The sequence below is a fragment of the Hemiscyllium ocellatum genome, chromosome 34, assembly GCF_020745735.1.
Source record: "Hemiscyllium ocellatum isolate sHemOce1 chromosome 34, sHemOce1.pat.X.cur, whole genome shotgun sequence".
Lineage (NCBI taxonomy): Eukaryota > Metazoa > Chordata > Chondrichthyes > Orectolobiformes > Hemiscylliidae > Hemiscyllium > Hemiscyllium ocellatum.
This window is the reverse complement of record NC_083434.1, coordinates 32662614-32680585: the sequence shown is the minus strand read 5'-3', so window position 1 is coordinate 32680585 and position 17972 is coordinate 32662614. Positions and strand designations below refer to the sequence as shown.

The 17972-nt window shown below is 43.7% G+C and overlaps 1 protein-coding gene across 1 annotated transcript in view; it reads left to right on the top strand.

Annotated features, from left to right (window-relative positions):
* Window positions 1-1183: 1183 nt before the first annotated feature.
* Window positions 1184-17972, top strand: part of LOC132832162 (sodium-dependent neutral amino acid transporter B(0)AT3-like) — a 56442-nt gene continuing 39653 nt past the window's right edge. Inside the window, exons 1-2 of the mRNA XM_060849910.1 lie at window positions 1184-1355; window positions 11192-11332. Of these exons, the coding sequence (XP_060705893.1) occupies window positions 1184-1355; window positions 11192-11332 (313 nt within the window). The remainder of the gene's footprint in view (window positions 1356-11191; window positions 11333-17972) is intronic.

The following is a 17972-nucleotide window of genomic DNA, read 5'->3' as shown; positions in this document are numbered from 1 at the left end:
ACGGACCAGGAGAGTTCCTCCAGGAGCAAGGAATATTGATTCTAAAAAGGCACCTTTCCATTGTGTAAGTATTTACATGTGTATGCACTTTGGAATCTGGTCATAGCACTTGATCTGAGCGGATCCCAAAGTTATCAGCGGATCCCAAAGTTATCAGTATACCCAACAGCATCCAAAAGTAAAGATTCAGCAGTTGGCAAATTATACTGAGGGTGGCTGTGGCAGGCTCAATCCTGCAGTACACAGTCTCTGAAAATACTTCCCGTGAAACACATGAACTCCATTCCAATCCCAAGGCCTAAAAGGGCTCTTGTGGTGCAGTGATTGTGTCTCTAACCTTCCAAGCCAAGTAGCCTGAGGTTAAGGCTCATCTGCTTTTCTTAACATATTTCTTTCATCACAGAGAACTAGATAATCTGGTGACAGGCACATTTTAGGGGTACTTGCTAGTGTTTGAATGAATTTACATGCAAGGGGTAGTTAAGAACATCTTCAAAGATGTGATTTGTTAAATATTCCCCACCTCACACCCGTTTTATTCTCAGAAATAGGTTTAGATTAGATGATTAGATCCCCCACTGTGCAGAAACAGGCCCTTTGGCCCAACAAGCCCACACCGACCCTCCGAAGAGCAACCCACCTGGACCCATTCCCTTACATTCACCCCTGACTAATGCCCCTAACACTGCAGGCAATTTAGCATGGCCAATTCACCTAACCTGCACATCTTTGGACTGTGGGAGGAAACCCACGCAGACACAGGGAGAATGTGCAAACACCACACAGCCAATTTCCCAAGGCAGGAATTGAACTCGGGTCCCTGGCACTGTGAGGCAGCAATGCTAACCACTGAGCCACCGTGCCACCAATTGAGCCATCGTGCTGTTTTAACTTTCTGTCACCTTGTTATCCATTAACAAATGTCATTATTTATTTGACAGCCTGAAGCTGTCTTTTCTGGCAGAGTGTTATATTTTAATTAGCACTTAAGCACACAATACTCTCAGTGTTTATTCAGGATGTCTGAGCAAATGGCATTGACCCTCTGTTGTCCTCTGTTTGCATATAATTTTCAGATTATTCTCAGTGCCAGATTATCCAGTATACATGACACATTAAATGAAAGAAAACCAGGTAGTTGGCTATCCGAATGTTTCCTTTCACTTGACCTCAGTTGGACCAGATGGCAGCAGGAAAGGAGAATGATTGTGTTGTAGGCGAAGCCAATGATGTTCTGAAGGAAAAGAGACCAAAGTGGGACAATAAGTTCCAATATGTCCTGAGCTGTGTAGGACTTGCTGTGGGACTGGGAAATGTATGGAGGTTCCCCAACCTCTGTCAGACGTATGGAGGTGGTGAGTACACAAGCACCTTCTCTGCAGAGAAGCTTATACGAATTGATTGAGTTTTTGGTATTTCTAGTTCCGAAGTCACTTTGTGTTACGGCACAGTTAGAGGATAGAGAATGACCATTAGCACGGGAGAAAATATCCTTCCGTTCACTGTTTTAGCAGAGACAGTGAAGCACTCAAAGTTAGAGGTTTAATGTCTACATAGAAATAATGCACAAAGGAGCATCAATAAAATACTGTAAGTGTTTGCCTATCAATAGCCCCCATGGTACTTCAAAATGAAAGGGTCTTCAATAATGGCTTTTCGCATGACAACCTGACTGAAGTGCTGTGATCATCAAGCCGTCTTCTGCCTAGAAGAAACCCCAATCATTATTTTGAAATAATGGTCATTTTCAGTTGGTTATTTTTGAGTATAATTTACAAATTCCTTGATACTTTTCTAAGTATACTCAGAATGTTACGAGACTCTACAATGAGGTAACTTTCATGAATTCATTTTTGTAAAACAATGACGATTCTTCCACCTAGTACCAATGTGATCGTGAAACAAAAACAGAGGTTGCTGGGAAAGCTCAGCAGAGCCTTTGGAGGGTCAGTGTGGACTTGTTGGGCCTAATGGCCTGTTTTCACACAGTAGGCATTCTATGATTCTAAGACTCTTGGATCACCGGACCTGAAAGGTTAACTCTGATTTCTCTTTACAGATGCTGCCAGTCCTGCTGAGCTTTTCCAGCAACTTCTGTTTCTGTTTCTGATTTACGGCATCCACAGTTCTTTCAGTTTTTATTAATGTGATTGTCTCTGTGAATTAGACAACCTCTAACTGATGGTCTGTCGACAAATTGTTGTTTAATAAACTTAAGAAAAGGTGACTGTTTATGTGATGATGAGGAGTTAATTTGACCCAATATATAAACATTTAACATGTTTTAATGATGTACATATGTTAGTCCATCGTTTCTTACCCTCAATCATCCTCATACATCATTGACAATCATGCCAGGAAAAAGATTTAAAAGCTGAAAATTATAATTAAAGGTTGTGTTTTGAAACAAAGAATATATTTACATGGCAGTTTTAAAAAAGGTACTGAGATGAAAGACGGGTGAAGTACTAACTAATAAGGTTTTAATGTTATTTTGATAGACTCTAAATAATGCTTAATCAGCTTGTCTTGGTAAATGATGGATACCTCACAGTCAGTGTGTTGGAGGCAGTGTTGTTCCTGTGTGGGTTGTCAGTTATAAAACTTCTATACAAGTAGTGGACATAGATTAAAAAGTAGAGACAGACACAGACCGGGAGTCAGGTTTTGATGAGTTTCATGGTGGTTTAAAAGGGTAGTTAGAAGTTATTGAGGCAATTTTGATTTTGTGTGAGAGTAATACAAATCAGTAGCACATTTTACATTTCTCTCAGATTTTAATTCCAATGATTTCTGGTCCATGTCGAAGGTTCCAACAATGAGAGGCAGTCCGGCATAAAGGTGTGGAAATGGGACTGTTACTTTACCTGATGCTGTGATAGCCATGACTTAAATTACATTTACAAAGTAGAAATTGTCAGGCAATTGTTTACAATTCTGGCTAGAGTTATTCAAGCTGATTGACTTGAGTAGCTTTGTCAGAAAGCAGGCAGAAACACCTTTGAAGAAACTCTACTTCAATAGTGTCTTTCTCAAATTTCCACTTAAGTGAGTTATTCACTTTCAGTTGACCCTACAATTGGTGAGGGACAGGAGTGGGTGATGAAATCCACGAAGACTGAAATGTTTGTTGTGTGAAGCTTGTAAATGATTATTAACAAATGTGAATGAATGACTTACGGAAGTATCAGTTCAGTTTAGTAGCTGATAGAAATCTTACTATTCTCAGGAGCAGAGAATATTGATCTGATCGGATTTCCTCTCATCCACATCACCTCAAAGCATTTAATGGACTCTGCCCAAAATATCCACTGACCTGGCAGTTTCTTTAGCCAAATAAAGAGATTTACTGTTTGACGCAATGGGGCCTGCGAACTCCCCTTGATGTCATCCACAATCCAGCAGAACATCTTCAACATGACTGTCTTGGCAAATCGCAAGATGGATGGGTTAATTCCTGCTCCCAGAGCTGTTGGTTCTGATTTACATCCAGCACAAAAGGAAAACAAAAATGCATGTTCCTTTTGTGCACCATTTTGTAAAATATTAACATGGTTCTGCTCTTTACAGCTCGCTTTTATTTCAGCTTACAGTTTTTCCGGCAGATTTAGGTGACATGGTGGGTGGCACGGAATGGGTCGGACCAACTTTAAAACTGCACTTGACCAGTGAGCTGATGAATGACCAGGCGCATTCCAGATGAAGGGCTCTGGCCCGAAACATTGATTCTCCTGCTCCTCGGATGCTGCCTGACCTGCTGTGCTTTTCTAGCAACACACTCACGACTCTGATCTCATCTGAAGACCTCACTTTCTCCCAGTGAGCTGGTCATCCTGGAGAGCTAAATGGAAAGTGCCTCAGCTGAAGAATTATAGACAGGATGAACTTGAGCCATAAAATCATGGAATCATAGAGTCATTGAATCATACATACAGCTCAGAAACAGACCCTTTAGACCTACTCACCCATGCTGAATAAGTTTCCAAAACTAAACTAGTCTCGCTTGCCTGCATTTCATCAAAACCCCTTCAAACCTTGTACTTACCTCAATGTCACTTAAATGTTGTAACTGCACCCGCATTCACCACTTTCTCTGGCAGTTCATTCCGCATACAAACCACTCTGTGGGAAAAAGTTGCCTTTCAGATCCCTTTTAAGACTTACTCTTCTCACCTTAAATATATGTCCGTCAGTTTGAAGACTGGACATAACCAAAAAGATTGATGAGGGCAGAATAAAGCCTTTGGTATTTACCTTATCCTTGCCTCTCATGAGTTTTCACACCTTTGTAAGATCATCCCTCACCTCCTAAACTCCAGTGAAAAAAGTCCAGCCTCCCCTAACTCAAACCCTCCAGTCCTGGCAATATCCTGGTAAATCTTTTCTGAACCCTCTCCAATTTAGTAATATCCTTCCTATAGCTGGGCAAACAAAACTGCACTCAAAAAGTGGCCTCAACAATGTCCTGTACAACCTCAACATGACATTCCAACTCCTATACTCAATGGTCTGAGCAATGAAGGCAAGTATGCAAAACATCTTCTTAACCCCTCCCACCCCCACCCCCTGGCTACTGTAATGCAACTTCCAAAGAACTATGTACCTGAATCTATAGGTCTCTCTGTTCGACAACACTACCCAGGGCCCTACCATTAACTGTATAAATCCTACCCTTGTTTACTTTACCAAAGTGCAATAACTTGCATTTATCCAAATTAAACCTGATTTACCACTCCTCAAAACATTCACTCGTTTGATCAAGATCCCTTTATAATCTTAGTTAACCTTTTTCATTGTCGACTATTCCACCAATTCTGGTGTCATCTACAAACTTACTAACCGTGCCTCCTAAATTCTCACACAAACCATTTGTATAAATATGGACCCTGCACCGACCCATGTGAAACACTGCTGGTCACAAGCCGTCAGTCCAACACACAATCCCCCTCTACCTTCACCCTCTGTCTCCTACCATAAAGCCAATTTCGTATCTAATTGACAAGTTCTCCCTGAATGCCATGTAATCTAACTTTACTAATCAATTTATGATGCGGAACATTGTCAAAGGCTTTACTAAAGCCCATGTAGACAACATAACCGTCTCCGCCCTCATCAATCTTTTTGGTTATGTCCTTCAAAACTTCTATCAAGTTTGTGCGTTTTGATTTCCCACGCACAAAGTCATGCTGACTATCCCTTATCAATCCTTGCCTCTCCAAGTGCATGCAAATCCTATCTCTCAGGGTGGCATGGTGGCACAGTGGTTAGCACTGCTGCCTCACAGCTCCAGAGACCCGGGTTCAATTCCCGACTCAGGCGACTGACTGTGTGGAGTTTGCACGTTCTCCCCGTGTCTGCGTGGGTTTCCTCCGGGTGTTCCAGTTTCCTCCCACAATCCAAAGATGTGCGGGTTAGGTGAATTGGCCATGCTAAATTGCCCTTAGGTAAGGGGTAAATGTAGGGGTATGGGTGGGTTGCGCTTCGGGGGTCGGTGTGGACTTGTTGGGCTGAAGGGCCTGTTTCCACACTGTAAGTAATCTAATCTAATCCCCTCCAATGACTCACCCACCACTGATGTCAGACTCACTGGTTTTTAGTCCCCAGGCTTCTCCTTACTGCCTTTCCTAAATAAAGGCACAACATTAGCCACCTTCCTGTCCTCTGGCACTTCACCCATATCTCTGCTAGGGGTCCTGCAATTTCTTTCTTTTTACCACACAGAAAGAGGCTCTTCAGCCCATCATGTCCAAACCAGTCATCCAGCACCTATCTACTCTCAATCCATTATCCCGCATTTCGCCGATAAGCTTTGTGCAATGGCATTTCAAGTGTTCATCCAAATACTTCTTAAATGTTGAGATGGCTCCTGCCTCTACCTCCCTTTTAGGCAGCTAGTTCAAAGCACTGGAGAGGTTACAAACCAATTCAAAATAGCAATGTCAGAGCTGAGGGATTGCAGTAATGTAGAGAGAAAGAATCTGGAATTGTTCCCCTTCATCTTGTCCATGAGACCCATTCACTGCTGTTTCACCCTTATTTTCACTGAACTACTGATGACCCAAATCCTCTTCCTGCTATCTGTGTCAGACTATGCTGGTAATGCTTTTTTCACTTTAAGTGTTTTTCCACAGTCCTTTATATGTGTTACCATCATCCTTCTCAAAACAAACCTGACCCACTGTGTCCTGTAACCTTCTGCCTCATCTCCAACCTCGTTTCCTCACCAAATTTCTTTGCCGTGCTGTCACCTCTCCAAGGCCATCCAAAAGTGCGCTGTTATAAATCTCAACGTGTGGTGCTGAAAAAGCACAGATGGTCAGGAAACATCCAAGGAGCAGGAGAGTCAACATTTCAAGCATTAGTACTGCTGGGCTGGAGCTGCTTTTTTGAATTCCATAAGGAGTCTCCCACCTTTACCACAATCACTCAGAGAGTTCAGGAGCAGAGGACATAAGCTCAGAGTAAGGAGTTACCCATTAAAGACATAGATGAGGAGGAATATCTTCTCTCAGAGGGTTGTGAATCTATGGAATTATTTACCACAAAGGAGTGTTGAGGCCAGAACATGAGGAATATTAGTTTCAGCAGCAGTGACGGTATCTGTGGTGGTGATATCAAGAACAGACAGCTGAGGTCTCCTGGGGAGTGAGCTAAATGGAGGACTCAACAAAGACTCTTGAACTTTTAACTTATTCCATTATTTTCCTCGTTCAAACTACAAAAGACTTTAATGTTAATTATTACCTTATTTCTTTACTTTTCTACATTTTATGAAGTAATACTTAACTTTTAAACTCTTGCTTCTCTGACTACTTTGTACCTTGTTTTTCTTTGTACCTAGGTACCTTGGTACCGAAAAGTGCACATTATACACTTTTCATTGTGCTCCTGTATTCCTGAATGCACGAGACAATAAAATCTAAAATCATAACAATAAAAAATAATGCTATATTAAAAGCTGAGACAGACCGATCTTTAGTTATTAAGGGCATTAAGGATTATGGAAATAAGGCAGGCAATAATAGCTGAAGATTATCAGATTGGCTTTTATTTCAGTGAATGGTGGAGTAGACCTGGTGGCTCAAATAGCCTACGTCTGATCTAATGTCTTAACCACTGAGTCAAAAACATAAATTATATCCTATATGACTCTGAATAAGACACGCACTCCCTTCTCATGGGCTCAAACTGCCCGTAGACTTGATCGTACTATTTTTGTCCACCATCTCTCCACAATTGTCCAGCTGGATTGGAACGCACTCATCCAGTTCCAATCTCATTCATGCGATCAGATCTAGGGAAAAGGCTTTTTCCTCCCTTTCTTGTTTCAGACGTGAGTTAAACTATCTTTCAGGTGCAGGTCTCTTTTTCCTTGGACAGTCAAGTTTAAGTATTCTTTGGTGTTTGAACTGTCACTAATCCTGCCCAGTATGCTTTTTGATTTTGAATTACTATCACAAGGGTACACAGGGTAGGCCAGCCAAAAGTGCGCTGTTATAAATCTCAACGTGTGGTGCTGAAAAAGCATAGATGGTCAGGAAGCATCCAAGGAGCAGGAGAGTCAACGTTTCAAGCATTAGCACTGCATCAGGAATGTTGATTGTCCTGTTCCTCGGATGCTGCCTGACCGGCTGTGCTTTTCCAGCACCACACTTATTGATTCTGATCGCCAGCATCTGTGGCCTTCACTTTCTCCTGATATAAATCTCAAGTCTTGCCTGAGGCATTTTCTTGGGCACAGCAGCGCTCATAACTTGCATGAGTGGCCTGAACTAAATACATGACTGGGCAACGTTATTCTTCCAATGTTTAATTTAGAAGGGGTTTAACCAAAGGCTGAGGAGGCTTGAGGGACTCAGATACTGCGCTTGTACATCATACATGCAACACCCAAAGAGGGGAATTCAATTCCTGTCCCGACTGAATTGGGATTGGGATATATCTCCTAGCCCTTCCTGCAGCAAACATGTTGGTTCAGTGAACAGTCACCAAGGAGCTGCCTTTCTCAGGCTGTGGTGTGGGGCAGCCGGTGTTAGACTGGGGTGAACAAAGTTAAAATCACACAACACCAGGTTATAGTCCAACAGATTTATTTGGAAGCACTAGCTTTTGGAGTGCTGCTCCTTCACCATGTAGCTACTGGGTCAGGGTCATAGGACACAGAATTTATAGTAAAAGATCATGGTGTCATACAACTGATGTGATGTATTGAACAAACCTAGATCATTGTTTAGTCTTTAATCACTTTGAATGGGGATGCAGGTTTCAACTGATAAATATGTAAATCCCAGAACTTTGTTCAAGTCACATTCCTGAGATAACTTAAGGTTTTACAAAAAAAATGGTGACATTTCAGCTCAGACAATGCATTAAAGGTGTGAAGTAAGAGTGTGTTGGAATCCCATCCTTGAGTTATACCATGCAACAATCAGCAGACAGGGATGTTCCCACCTAGTCGGGGAACACATCAATGGTCATGGCCTTGGATCTTCGGGTGACCATCCTCCAAGGTGGACTTCAGGATACACAGCAATGCAGAGTGGCCGAGCAGAGGCTGATTGCCAAGTTTGGTACCCATGGGGATGGCCTCAACCGGGACCTTGGGTTCATGTCACACTACAGGTGACCCCACTACACTGTACACTCTATCATACTCTCACACACACACACACTCTTACACATTCAGACTGACCATCTCTCATACACACACTCTCTCTCAGACACACACACCCACACTCATTCATGCGCACACCCTCTCACAGGCATATACTCCATCACACTCGTGCACACACTCCATCAAGCATGCACACATACACACACATTCACATACTCTTACACACTCACACAGACCCTCTCTCATACACACGCTCTGTCTCAGACACACACTTGCACACACTATCAAGTATGCAGATTCGCACACTCATTCACACATATACACACATTCACACACACATACACACACACACTCTCTCTCTCGCTCTCTCTCTCTCTCTCCGCCCCTTACACTCTCAACACACATATAAGTCTCAAGGTTATAGTGCCGCTGGAAAAGCACAGCAGGTCAGGCAGCATCCGAGGAGCAGGAAAATCGGCGTTTCAAGCAAAAGCCCTTCATCAGGGTTCCTTATTAGAGGAAGTGATGGAGGCTGGTACAATTACAACATTTAAAAGGCATCTGGATGAATAGGAAGAGTTGAGAGGGATATGGGCTAATTGCTGGTAAATAGAATTAGATTAACTTGGGATATCTGGTCAGCATGGACAAGTTGGAATAAAAGGTCTGTTTCCATGCTGTACAACTCTATGACAATGACTCCAAGTAGTTTGAGGGTAGAGAGAGATGATATCTCTGACGATGACCAATGAGATAGGGACAGATGCAAATTGATTGGTTGCTAGTTTATACAAAGTAAATGCGCAGGGCAACAGTTTGGTTTTGATTTGTATCTTCCAATTGGCCTTAATGAGGACATGGGTTCAAATCCAGCATAGCAGGGGGCTGGACTTTATATGAGATGAATAATATTGTGACTCAATTGGTAAGAGAGTGCCGGTAATCAGGCCCCACTATCCCACAAGCCATCTCCCAATTCAATCACCAAGATGATCAGTTTACCAGATGGACTGCTGTACTGGTGTCATGACCATAGCTTGAACCAAAGTACTATCGACATTTTTAACTTGGGCTTCCAAAATGTGTTTGTTAACAAAAAGAGACGGGCGGCACGGTGGCCCAGTGGTTAACACTGCTGCCACGGCACCAGGGACCTGGGTTTGAGTCCAGCCTCGGGCAACTGTCTGTGTGGAGGTTGCACATTCTCCCCGTGTGTGCGTGGGTTTTCTCCGAGTGCTCCAGTTTCCTCCACAGTCCAAAGATGTGCAGGTTAGATGAATTGGTCAAGTTAAATTGCCCATAGTGTTAGGTGCATTAGTCAGAGGGAAATGGGATGGGTGGGTTACTTTTCGGAGGGTCAGTGTGGACTTGTTGGGCCAAAGGGCTTGTTTCCACACTGTAGGGAATCTAATCTAATCAAAATTGAAGTGACTATCTACAGTGAGACTCACAGAATGCCTCACCTAAGGATGCAAAGGGAATTCAAACAAGAAGTCTTCAAAGGGGAAGAGGAAAGTCAAAACAGACCGGCCTGTGAACATTATAACTACAAAGGTTAGCAAACTGGGTGGACCTGGACTTTCCCTTGTATTCAAATTCTTTTATTTTTAATCTTCAATTTTTGTCTTTTCACTCCCAGAGAGGGATGGTGAGATATGCTGTTGTTTGCCAGCTTCTGGGTGTCTGCGCAGGTCCATAACAAATGCAGCGAGATCAATCTGAAGCTGTCACTAGGCAGTTTTCCTTAATTCAAGACTCATGGTGCCATTCTATCTCACAGAGTATCCAACGTACATAACCTTGTGCAGCTAACATACAAATCACCCAATTCCACTTGATCTTCAAGTTGCAAAACCTCTCCTGGTATGTTTAGGTATACAGTAGTCTGGTTTATAGTCCAAAAGGGAATAGAAAATAGTGTAATAAAACTCAGAGCAGTGAATGCTGTAAGTCTAGAAAAAGGCAGAAGGTTCTGGAGAGACTCAGCAGGTCTGGTAGCATCTGTGGAGAGACAGCAGAGTCAACATTTTGAGTGCAGTGACACTTCTTCAGTAACAGTGCAGTATCTTATAATAACATAAAACAATGAGAAAGCTATTCACATCCAAATGCCTATTTAGTGCTTAAACAAGATCCACCTGGTTCCCTCCATTTCTGTAACCTCCGCTAGGATTCACAGCCTTCATTTTGGTTTAAAAATCCTGACTAACTGCCAGCTCCTTTGCATCTCTTTTTTTAATACCCCTCAGTTTGTAGCCAAAATGGATCTGAGACTTCCCGACACAGTGGTTGTGAGGTGTTTATCCATTATGATGATAGATTTTTTAAAATGCTCCTTAATGACTGTGTTTGGGGAAAGCAATCAAATTGCAGCTCGGTGGCTTTTTACTGACTTTCAGTTTCTTTTCAAATTGTGGAAACATGCTTGACTTTAAAACATAACTACATTTATCAAATCCCTCCTGTGGTCAAAAATAGTGATACAAAAACGCTGAAAAGGTAACAATATCGAAGAGGTGAAGGCTTGTGGAGAGAAAAGTGAAAGAAAGGCTGAAATTCTTTCTTTTGTGGTCACAGGAGCCTTTTTAATCCCATACATTATTGCACTGATCTTTGAGGGGATTCCAATACTTCACATTGAATTGGCAATTGGACAGAGACTCCGGAAAGGCAGTTTTGGTGTCTGGAACTCCATCTCCCCCTACCTGGGAGGAGTCGGTAAGATCTTCTAACATTGGAAAAGAAATCAGTTTTTCTTTTATTAACTAAGTTGCATCTTTAATTCCCAGAGACTCTTAAATTTTGTAAATTGACAATGAGAACACTTACTGCTGTAGGCATTGTCTACATGGTAAAAACAGTGACTGCAGATGCTGGAAACCAGATTCTGGATCAGTGGTGCTGGAAGAGCACAGCAGTTCAGGCAGCATCCAAAGTGCAGCGAAATCGACGTTTCGGGCAAAAGCCCTTCATCAGGAATAAAGGCAGCGAGCTGGAAGCATGGAGAGATAAGCTAGAGGAGGGTGGGAGTGGGGAGAAAGTAGCATAGAGTACAATGGGTGAGTGGGGGAGGAGATGAAGGTGATAGGTCAGGGAGGAGAAGGTGGAGTGGATAGGTGGAAAAGGAGCTAGGCAGGTCGGACAAGTCCGGACAAGTCATGGGGACAGTGCTGAGCTGGAAGTTTGGAACTAGGGTGAGGTGGGGGAAGGGGAAATGAGGAAGCTGTTGAAGTCCACATTGATGCCCTGGGATTGAAGTGTTCCGAGGCGGAAGATGAGGTGTTCTTCCTCCAGGCGTCTAGTGGTGAGGAAGCGGCGGTGAAGGAGGTCCAGGGCCTCCATGTCCTCGGCAGATTGGGAAGGGGGAGTTGAAATGTTGGGCCACGGGTCGGTGTGGTTGATTGGTGCAAGTGTCCCGGAGATCTTCCCTAAAGCGCTCTGCTAGGAGGCACCTAGTCTCCTTAATGTAGAGGAGGCGCATCGGGAGCAACAGATACAATAAATGATATTAGTGGTGTGCAGGTAAAACTTTGATGGATGTGGAAGGCTCCTTTAGGGCCTTGGATAGAGGTGAGGGAGGAGGTGTGGGCGCAGGTTTTACAGTTCCTGCAGTGGCAGGGGAAAGTGCCAGGATGGGAGGGTGGGTTGTAGGGGGGCGTGGACCTGACCAGGTAGTCATGGAGGGAACAGTCTTTGCAGAAGGCGGAAAGGGGTGTGGAGGGAAATATATTCCTGCTGGTGGGGTATTTTTGGAGGTGGCGGAAATGTCGGCGGATGATTTGGTTTATGTGAAGGTTTGTAGGGTGGAAGGTGAGCACCAGGGGCGTTCTGTCTTTGTTACGGTTGGAGGGGTGGGGTCTGAGGGCGGAGGTGCGGGATGTGGACATGATGCCTTGGAGAGCATCTTTAACCACATGGGAAGGGAAATTGCGGTCTCTAAAGAAGGAGGCCATCTGGTGTGTTCTATGGTGGAACTGGTCCTCCTGGGAGCAGATACGGCAGAGGCGGAGGAATTGGGAAAACGAGATGGCATTTTTGCAGGAGGTAGGGTGGGAAGAGGTGTAATCCAGGTAGCTGTGGGATTCGGCGGGTTTGTAAAAAATGTCAGTGTCAAGTCGGTCGTTATTAATGGAGATGGAGAGGTCCAGGAAGGGGAGGGAGGTGTCAGAGATAGTCCAGGTAAATTTAAGATCAGAGTGGAATGTGTTGGTGAAGTTGATGAATTGCTCAACCTCCTCGCGGGAGCACGAGGTGGCGCCAATGCAGTCATCAATGTAGCGGAGGAAGAGGTGGGGAGTGGTGCCGGTGTAATTAGGGAAGATCAACAGTTCTATGTAGCCAACAAAGAGACAGGCGTAGCTGGGGCCCATACGTGTGCCCATGGCTACCCCTTCGGTCTGGAGGAAGTGGGAGGATTCAAAGGAGAAATTGTTAAGGGTGAGGACCAGTTCGGCCAAACGAATGAGAGTGTCGGTGGAAGGGTACTGTTGGGGACGTCTGGAGAGGAAAACACGGAGGGCTTGGAGACCTTGGTCATGGCGGATGGAGGTGTAGAGGGATTGGATATCCATGGTGAAGATGAGGCGTTGGGGGCCGGGGAAACGGAAGTCTTGGAGGAGGTGGAGGGCGTGGGTGGTGTCTCAAACATATGTGGGGAGTTCCTGGACTAGGGGGGATAGGACAGTGTTGAGGTAGGTAGAGGTGAGTTCATTGGGGCAGGAGCATGCTGAGACATTGGGTTGGCCAGGGTGGTCAGGCTTGTGGATCTTGGGAAGGAGGTAGACCCGGGCAGTGCGGGGTTCTCGGACTATGAGGTAGGAAGCTGTGGGTGGGAGATCTCCTACATGGTCTTTAGCAAGTCCTGAATGGTAGACAGATTAGTAGGATTAGATCACATGGGATCCAGGGAGAGAGAGGATACAAAGTTTGCTTGATGGTGGAACACAGAGAGTAGTGGTAGGGGGTTGTCATTTTGACTGGACACCTGTGATCAGCGGTGTGCGGCAAGGACTGGTTCTGGGTCCACTGCTGTTTGTCATTTAAATCAATGTTAAAAATCACACACACCAGGTTATAGTGCTGTCTTGAATGCTGCCTGACCTGCTATAATTTCTCAGCACCACGCTTTTCAATACCAGGTTATAGTCCAACACGTTTATTTAGAAGTGCAAGCTTCTTGTTATCTCTGTTCAAAAAGGTCTTCCCTTTATTCTAAAGATATGTCCTCATGTCCTCGTCTCTCCTATCAATGGTAACATCTTCCCAACACCCACTCTGTCAACACCATTCAATATTCTGTAAGTTTCAATTAGATTCCCCACCCCACTCTATTGAGTATAGACCCAGAGGCCTCAAGTGTTCCCCATATAAGCTTTTCATTCCTGGGATCATTTTCTTCTCGTCTGAACCTACTCCAGAGTCAGTACATCCTTCCTTGAGATATGGAGCCCAAAACTGCACATAATACTCCCAATGTGGCCTGACCAGAACCTTATCAAGCCTCAGAAGTGCACCTTTGCTCTTATTTTGAAGTCCTCTCGAAAGAAATACCATCATTGTATTTGCCTTTCTAACTATTGACTCAACCTGCAGGTTTACATTGAGAGAATCCTGGACTAGAACTCCCAAGCCTCTTTGCACTCTGAGCTTTCTCCCCATTTAGAAAATAGTCCATGCCTGTATTCTTCCGACCAAAGTGCATGACCTCACAATTCCCCATGTTGTACTCCATCTGCCATTTCTTTGCCCACTCTCTAAATCCTTCTGCAGCCTCCCACCTCCTCAATGCTACCTGTCCCTCACCACAGATTCCTGTAGTTTTTATGTACTAATAACAAGCATCATGAGACTGTCATGATCCTCCTGGCTAACTCTGAGCAACTGTGTGGAAATGGAAGAAATCTTGAAATAACCATTGAGAGGATTAGGAGAGTGGTCAGTGATGTGAGCTTGCCTCAAACAAGGCATTTTATTTGATGCAGCAATGTTTATATTACACAAGAGGAACCTCGATTATCCGGATATTGGATTATTAGAATTTGAATCCCTGCAGTATAAAAACAGGCCCTTCAGCCCAAACTGACCCTCCAAAGAGTAACCCACCCAGACCCATTCCCCTACCCTTTATTTGCCTGCATATCCCTGAACACTATGGTCAATTTAGCATGGCCAGTTCACCTAACCTGCACATCTTTGGACTGTGGGAAGAAACCGGAGCACCCACAGGAAATCCATGCAGCCACGGGGAGAATGTGTAAATTCCACACAGACAGTTACCTGAGGCGGGAATCGAACCTGGGTCGCTGATACTGTGAGGCAGCAGTGCTAACCACTGAGCCACCGTTCAGATCAGCAAGATCTTATGCTCCTGATACTTGGCTAAACTATGTTATCCGGCATTTGATTATCCGAAATTCAATTAACCAAATGAAATACTCCCCATCCTTGTCGTTCAGAAAATGGAGTTTACTTTGTAGTCCACAATATGAGAAAGTGGCTATCAACATCATGATATTAAAGAATCCAACAGACATTTATTACAACTAGCTATCATGTACAAATATTATGTACATAAGTACCTGACATAGTAACTCGATTTTACAACAGAGCAGCATGCTTCCAGTAGAGTGCCATGCTTCCAGTGATTGAGGGTAAGATGGAGTCCGAAGCCTTTATACCCTGAGGTCATAGGCTATGATTCAATGATGACATCATGACCATATCTCTTAATGGCATCCTAACATCCTGATAGTCAGGCACAACATAAGATTGACACACCTCTGGCTCCATTTGTTCTGCAGGTTTGCTTACTTTTTGCCAGGAGGAGAAACGTGGAGATTTCTCCATCCAGGAAATTCCCTCATATCATGGCATTATGATTGTGTTATGTTGGTGGGCTTGTTAACTTCTTAACCACAACTAATGACAGAATTTGAATTTTTTGAAAATCTGGAATTAAAAGTCCAATGATGGCCGTACAACTATTGTCATTAAAAACCCATTTGGTTCACTAATGTCCTTGAGGGAAGGAAATCTGCTATCCTGACCTGATCTGGCCTACACGACTCTCTAGACACACAGCAATGTGGCTGACTTTGGAATGCCCTCTAAAATGGCTGAGCAAAACACTCATTTGCATTTAACCAATAAAAAGACTCAATACAACTGAGACAGTCACAGTGTTATGGGTTTAGATGGAGAGGAATTTAAGTGCACAAGAAAACTTTCTGAATCAGTCTGTAGATGTACCTACTAGAGAGGGTGCAAAACTTGACCATCTCTTGGGAAATAAGGCAGGGCAGGTGATTGAGGTGTCAGTGGGGGAGCATTTTGGGGCCAGTGACTATAATTCTAAGAGTTCTAAAATAGTGATGGAAATGGATGGATCAGATCTAAAAGTTAAAGTTCTAAATTGGAGAATGGCCAATTTTGACAGTATTAGGCAAGAACTTTCAAAAGCTGACTGGGGGCAAATGTTCATAGGTAAAGAGATGGCTGGAAAATGGGAAGCATTCAAAAATGAGAGTCCAGAGACAGTATATTCCTGTTAGGTTGAAAGGAAAGGCTGGTAGGGAATGCCGGATGACTAGAGAAACAGAGGGTTTGGTCAAGAAAAAGAAAGAAGCATATGTCTGGTATAGACAGGATAGATTGAATGAATCCTTAGAAGAGTATAAAGGCAGTAAGAGTATACTTAAGAGGGAAATCAGGAGGGCAAAAAGGGGACATGAGATAGCTTTGGCAAATAGGGTTATGGAGAATCCAAATGGATTCTACAAATACAATAAGTACAAATGGGCAACTAGGGAGAGAATAGGGCCCCTTAAAGATCAGCAAGGCAACTTATGAGTGGAACCATAGGAGATGAGGGAAATACCAAACAAGTATTTTGCATCAGTATTTATTGTGGGGAAGGGTATGGAAGATAGACAATGTGGAGAAATAAATAGGGACATCTTGAAAAATGTCCATATTGCAGAAAAGGAGGTGCTGGATATCTTAAAACATATAGAGGTGGATAAATCCAAGGACCTGATCAGCGTACTCTAGAATTCTGTGGGAGGCTAGGAAAGTGATTGCTGGGTCCCTTGCAGAAATATTTGTATCATCAGTAGCTACAGATGAAGTGCCAGAAGACTGGAGGTTGCGTAATGTGGTGCCACTGTTTAAGAAAGGGGTAAGGAAAGGCCAGGGAACTATAGACTGGTGAGCCTGCATTAGTGGTGGGCAAGTTGTTGGAGGGAATCCTGAGGGATAGCATTTACGTGTATTTGGAAAGGCATGGACTGATTAGGGAAAGTCAACATGGCTTTGTGTATGTGAAATCATGTCTCATGAACTTGATTGAGTTTTTTGAAGAAGTAACAAAGAGAATTGATGAATGCAGAGCAGTGGACGTGATCTATATAGACTTCAGCAAGGCATTTGACATGGTTCCCCATAGTAGACTGGTTAGCAAGGTTAAATCACATGGAATACAGGAAGAACTAGCCATTTGGATACAGAATTGGCTTGAAGGTAGAAGACAGAGGGTGGTGGTGGAGGGTTGCCTTTCAGATTGGAGGCCTGTGACCAGTGGAGTGCCACAAGGATCGGTGCTGGGCCCTCTACTTTTTGTCATTTATATAAACTATTTGGATGTGAACATAGGGAGGTAGGGTTAGTAAGTTTGCAGATGACGCCAAAATTGGAAGTGTAGTGGACAGCGAAGAGGGTTACCTCAGAGTACAATGGGATCTTGATCAAGTGGGCCAATGGGCCGAGGAGAGGAAGATGGAATTTAATTCAGATAAATGTGAGGTGCTGCATTTTGGAAAAGTAAATCAGGGCAGGACTTATACACTTAATGATAAGGTCCTGGAGAGAGTTGCTGAACAAGAGACCTTGGAGTGCAGGCTTATAGTTCCTTGACAGTAAAGTTGTAGGTAGATGGGATAGTGAAGAAAACATGTGGTATGTTTGCCTTTATTGATCAGTGCATTGAGTGTAGGAGTTTGGAAATCATGTTGCAGTTATACAGAAATTGGTTAGGTCAATTTTGGAATTCTGCATGCAGTTCTGGTCTCCCTGCTATAGGAAGGATGTCATAAACTTGAAAGGTTTCAAAAAAGATTTACAAGGATGTTGCCAGGGTTGGAGGGTTTGAGCTCTAGGGAGAGGCTGATAGGCAGGGGCTGTTTTCCCTGGAGCATTGGAGGCTGAGGGGTCAACTTACAGAGGTTTATAAAATTATGGGGGGGCATGGATAGGGTAAATAGACAAGGTCTTTTCCCCAGGGTGGGGGAGTCCAGAACTAGAGGTCATAGGTTAAGATGAAAGGGGAAAGATTTAAAATGGACCTCAGGGGCAACTTTTTCAC